Consider the following 3,775-nt stretch of genomic DNA (forward strand, 5'->3'; position numbering starts at 1 on the left):
GCGCTCCGCGGGCAGGCGGCGGGGCGATGAGCTGCCGGGGCGAGCGGGCGCGCCTGGCCCCCAGTTTGCCCTGCTCCCTCGGCCGTGGGGAGTGAGGCTCCGCTCGGAGCTCCCGGAAGGGCGGGCAGGCGGGCGGGGAGGTGGTGCCGGCGCGGCGATGCTGCAGCCCTCCCCCGGCGCCGACGGGGTCCTGCCGGGGTAGCGGCCCCGCCGTGCCGCGCCGAGCCCCGCCGTCTGCGGGGGCGGCGGCCGCGGAGGGATGGAGCCGGCCGGCCCCTGCCGGACGCAGTTGGGCTCCGCCAACGACTCTTACCGAAACTGTAGCGCCGAGGAAGTGATTTACCAAGATGCCACCCCTCTCTCCTGGAAGATCGTGCTCGCCGTCGTCCTGGCGCTGGTCACCCTGGCCACGGTGCTTTCCAACGCCTTTGTCATCGCCACGGTCTACCAGACGAGGAAACTCCACACGCCGGCCAACTATCTGATCGCCTCGCTGGCCGTCACTGATCTCCTCGTCTCCATCCTTGTCATGCCCATCAGCACCATGTACACTGTGACCGGCAGGTGGACGCTGGGTCAGATCGTCTGCGATATCTGGCTGTCCTCGGACATCACCTGTTGCACGGCGTCCATCCTGCACCTCTGTGTCATCGCCCTGGACCGCTACTGGGCGATCACCGACGCCGTCGAGTACTCCACGAAACGGACTCCCAAGCGGGCAGCGGGCATGATCGCCCTGGTGTGGATCTTCTCCATCTGCATCTCCATGCCCCCTTTGTTTTGGCGGCAGGCGAAGGCCGAGGAAGTATCTAACTGTGTGGTGAACACGGACCACGTCCTGTACACCGTGTACTCCACAGTCGGAGCCTTCTACTTCCCCACTCTGCTGCTCATAGCCCTCTACGGGAGGATCTACGTGGAAGCCAGGTCGCGGATTTTGAAGCAGACGCCAAAGAAAGCAGGTAAAAGACTAACGCGGGCACAGTTAATTACAGACTCCCCGGGGTCGACCTCTTCCGTCACGTCCATAAACTCCAAGGCTCCCGAGGGATCCAGCGAAACGGGCTCCCCCGTGTACATGAACCAGGTGAAGGTGAAGGTATCGGACGCCCTGCTGGAGAAAAAGAAGCTGACGGCCGCTAGAGAGCGGAAAGCTACAAAGACTTTAGGGATTATTCTAGGAGCCTTCATCGTGTGTTGGCTGCCCTTTTTCATCATCAGCTTGGTGATGCCTATTTGCAAGGACGCTTGCTGGTTCCACATGGCCATCTTTGACTTTTTCAATTGGCTTGGATATCTCAACTCCCTCATCAACCCCGTCATCTATACTATGTCTAACGAAGACTTCAAACAAGCTTTCCACAAACTCATACGTTTCCGATGCACAGGCTGAAATGTTGAATGCGATGTGCTCCCCGGGGCAGCCCCCATGCACGCCCGCGCCCGGCGCCACAGGTAGGTGCGCGCACCCCGCCCTGCGCCGAGAGTGGGGGCGCGACGGGCCGGGGGGAGCCGGGGGGTGGAAATGGGGCGGGAGGGGGTGCGACCCCACAGCGAGCGGGTGTTCAGACCCTGCGCGAGTGGCGATGCTGCGCGCCCCTGGCATTTCACAGGCTGTGTGTGCCCCCCCTCCCCGCCCAGATCGCAGGGAGTGACTCACGGCAATCTGCTTTTTATTCCACCTATTAAACCAATCTGCCGCCATTTCGCATGCTAATGCCCGTGTTTCGGCCAGTTAGTGCTAAAGGGCGCTCGCTCCGAACCCGCGGCCGAGCTCCCCGGGAGCGCCAGCCGGGCCGGGCCGGGCCGGTCCCCGCCCCGGAGCCGCCCCCCGGCCCCGCCGGTGGCTGCGGGCACCGCTGGGCGGGCACCCCTCGGAAGGGAGGCCATGCGGCCCCGCAAACGGCGTGATGGGCTTTGTTGGTGTTTTTTAGCTTTGTTTTCGGGTTTTTTTTGGCGAGGAAGGGAGGTAGGATAGGCCCCAGATGAAGGCTGCTGACGAAGTCCAGCCCTGCTCCTTTCTGCCCTCCTCACGGCTCCGGCCGCTCCTGCGGGAGCGGAGCCGGCTGCGAGCAGGCGTCCCGAGGGGAAAGCTGTCCCTCAGCCTCCGTGGGAGACCGGACACCTCGGTGTGTCTCTTCACACGCGGAAGGGCTTTGCCTTTCCGCGCCTCTTGACAGCAGTGGCCGCCTGCTCATTGCTAAACTCAGCGCCACGTCCTGCAGAATGCATACATGCCTTTATTGTGATACATTAATAATTCTGCCAATCTTTTGCTTTTTGTCTGCAGAATCAAGTTGCTATTGTAAAGACCCACTGCTTGAAACTTCCCCAAGCCCAGTTGCCAGACTCATGATGCTGCAAAAACGTCAATACATTCTGCCACCAAACTGCTCAGCTCTGCGTTTCAGTGTAATGACTCTGGCAGAGATGCTGTTCCGATAGGCACGCAGATCAGTTGCAAAAAAAAAAAAAAAAAAAAAAAGAGGGCAGCCTCGAATCAAGGTCTATAATTCATCTGGAATGAAGAAAAAAAGTTTGAGAGTAAACTCCATTTATTTTGCAGGCTTAACTTCTTAATTTGTTCTCCGGACGGTTGTAGGGGTGTGCACAAGAGCACAGTTGTCTCTGTCTGTGTTGGTAGCATAGTTGTACTTCTGCACACCTGTAATTTCTTTCTTTCAGTGGAAAGAGTTGCTCGCTTCACCCATGAGGCCAAGAGGAGACAAACTCATGTTTAAAATAGGAGCATCACAGTAAATTCTGTAAATGACTCCTTCAGCTGAACATGTGTGAGAAGCGACAGTGTGCAAAAGTTTTATATTTGTATTTCAAAACAATAGTAAATTGAAAATGCTCTAGAAACAAGAGTTGTAGACCTGTTCAACTGCACTGCATATCTGTAGTCTGTCCTCATAGTTGCCTTTAAAAAGGAAATACTTCTTGGTTTTACTCCATAAGAGCAGAAATCAAGAAGTCCAATGACCTTTTCCATAAACCACCTGGGAATAGGAGTAGCAGTTTGATGCTGTAACCATGTTTTCCATTTTGTGTCAGTTGCACACCCTTACCGCATGAACCACTGCGAAATTTAGAATTCTCTAAGTACTTAACATTATTTAGTGTATTTTGTAAAGAAGTGAAGCAGTTTGCTCTTTCAGAAGAGCTATTTCACCTGCAAAATAAATACCCATGAATCATGAATTTACTGATGTTAGTGAAATTTCTTGCCTCCCTACTTCTCCCCCATGTTTTTTTAGTTTTTCTTCTTTTGTTTTGTTTGTTTTTTGTTTTTTTTTTCTTTTTTCTCCCGATTGGACCTTAAGACAGGTCTGTGCGTATTCAGCAGAGTTTCAGGTTATGGTCCACCTGCTGTGATAGAACTGCATTGATTGTTCCTCTTATGTGTAAATGAAAATGAGTATAAACAATAAAACGCTTGACTGTGTTCTCAAGAGTGGTAGCAATTGTGTGACTGAAAGGAGTTTTTATTGGTTTACCCTCTTTCTCAGTATTGACTTTTTAGGTAACACTGATTTGATGAGTCACTCAAGAAAGCAGTTGATGAAGGTTGAAATTACAAGCTTCAATCGGTTGTCAGTTTTTTAACAGGCAGCTTTACTTTTGTTGTAGTCAGTTCTGTTAGGCATAATTATTATTATTTTCATGTAATGTCAGAAAAAATGTTTAGTTTTTTTCCACAAACATTTTTCTTACTCTTTTAAAAGCAAACAAAACTTACTTTAGCACCTCGTGGATAGTGTAATCAATGTTC

At 52.7% G+C, this 3,775-nt stretch overlaps 1 protein-coding gene across 1 annotated transcript; it reads left to right on the forward strand.

Moving 5' to 3' along the window:
• The first annotated feature begins 212 nt into the window (after window positions 1–212).
• Window positions 213–3,455, forward strand: HTR1B (5-hydroxytryptamine receptor 1B). The gene is made up of 2 exons (XM_058020871.1): window positions 213–1,455; window positions 2,291–3,455. Exon 1 carries the CDS (start codon window positions 260–262, stop codon window positions 1,391–1,393), a length of 1,134 nt encoding a protein of 377 aa, XP_057876854.1. The 5' UTR covers window positions 213–259; the 3' UTR covers window positions 1,394–1,455; window positions 2,291–3,455.
• Window positions 3,456–3,775: the final 320 nt, after the last annotated feature.

The sequence above is a fragment of the Melospiza georgiana genome, chromosome 3, assembly GCF_028018845.1.
Source record: "Melospiza georgiana isolate bMelGeo1 chromosome 3, bMelGeo1.pri, whole genome shotgun sequence".
Classification (NCBI taxonomy): domain Eukaryota; kingdom Metazoa; phylum Chordata; class Aves; order Passeriformes; family Passerellidae; genus Melospiza; species Melospiza georgiana.

Bases quoted from the DNA above. Each gene is read 5' to 3' on its own strand.
- HTR1B (XM_058020871.1), top strand. From the start codon at position 260: ATGGAGCCGGCCGGCCCCTGCCGGACGCAGTTGGGCTCCGCCAACGAC.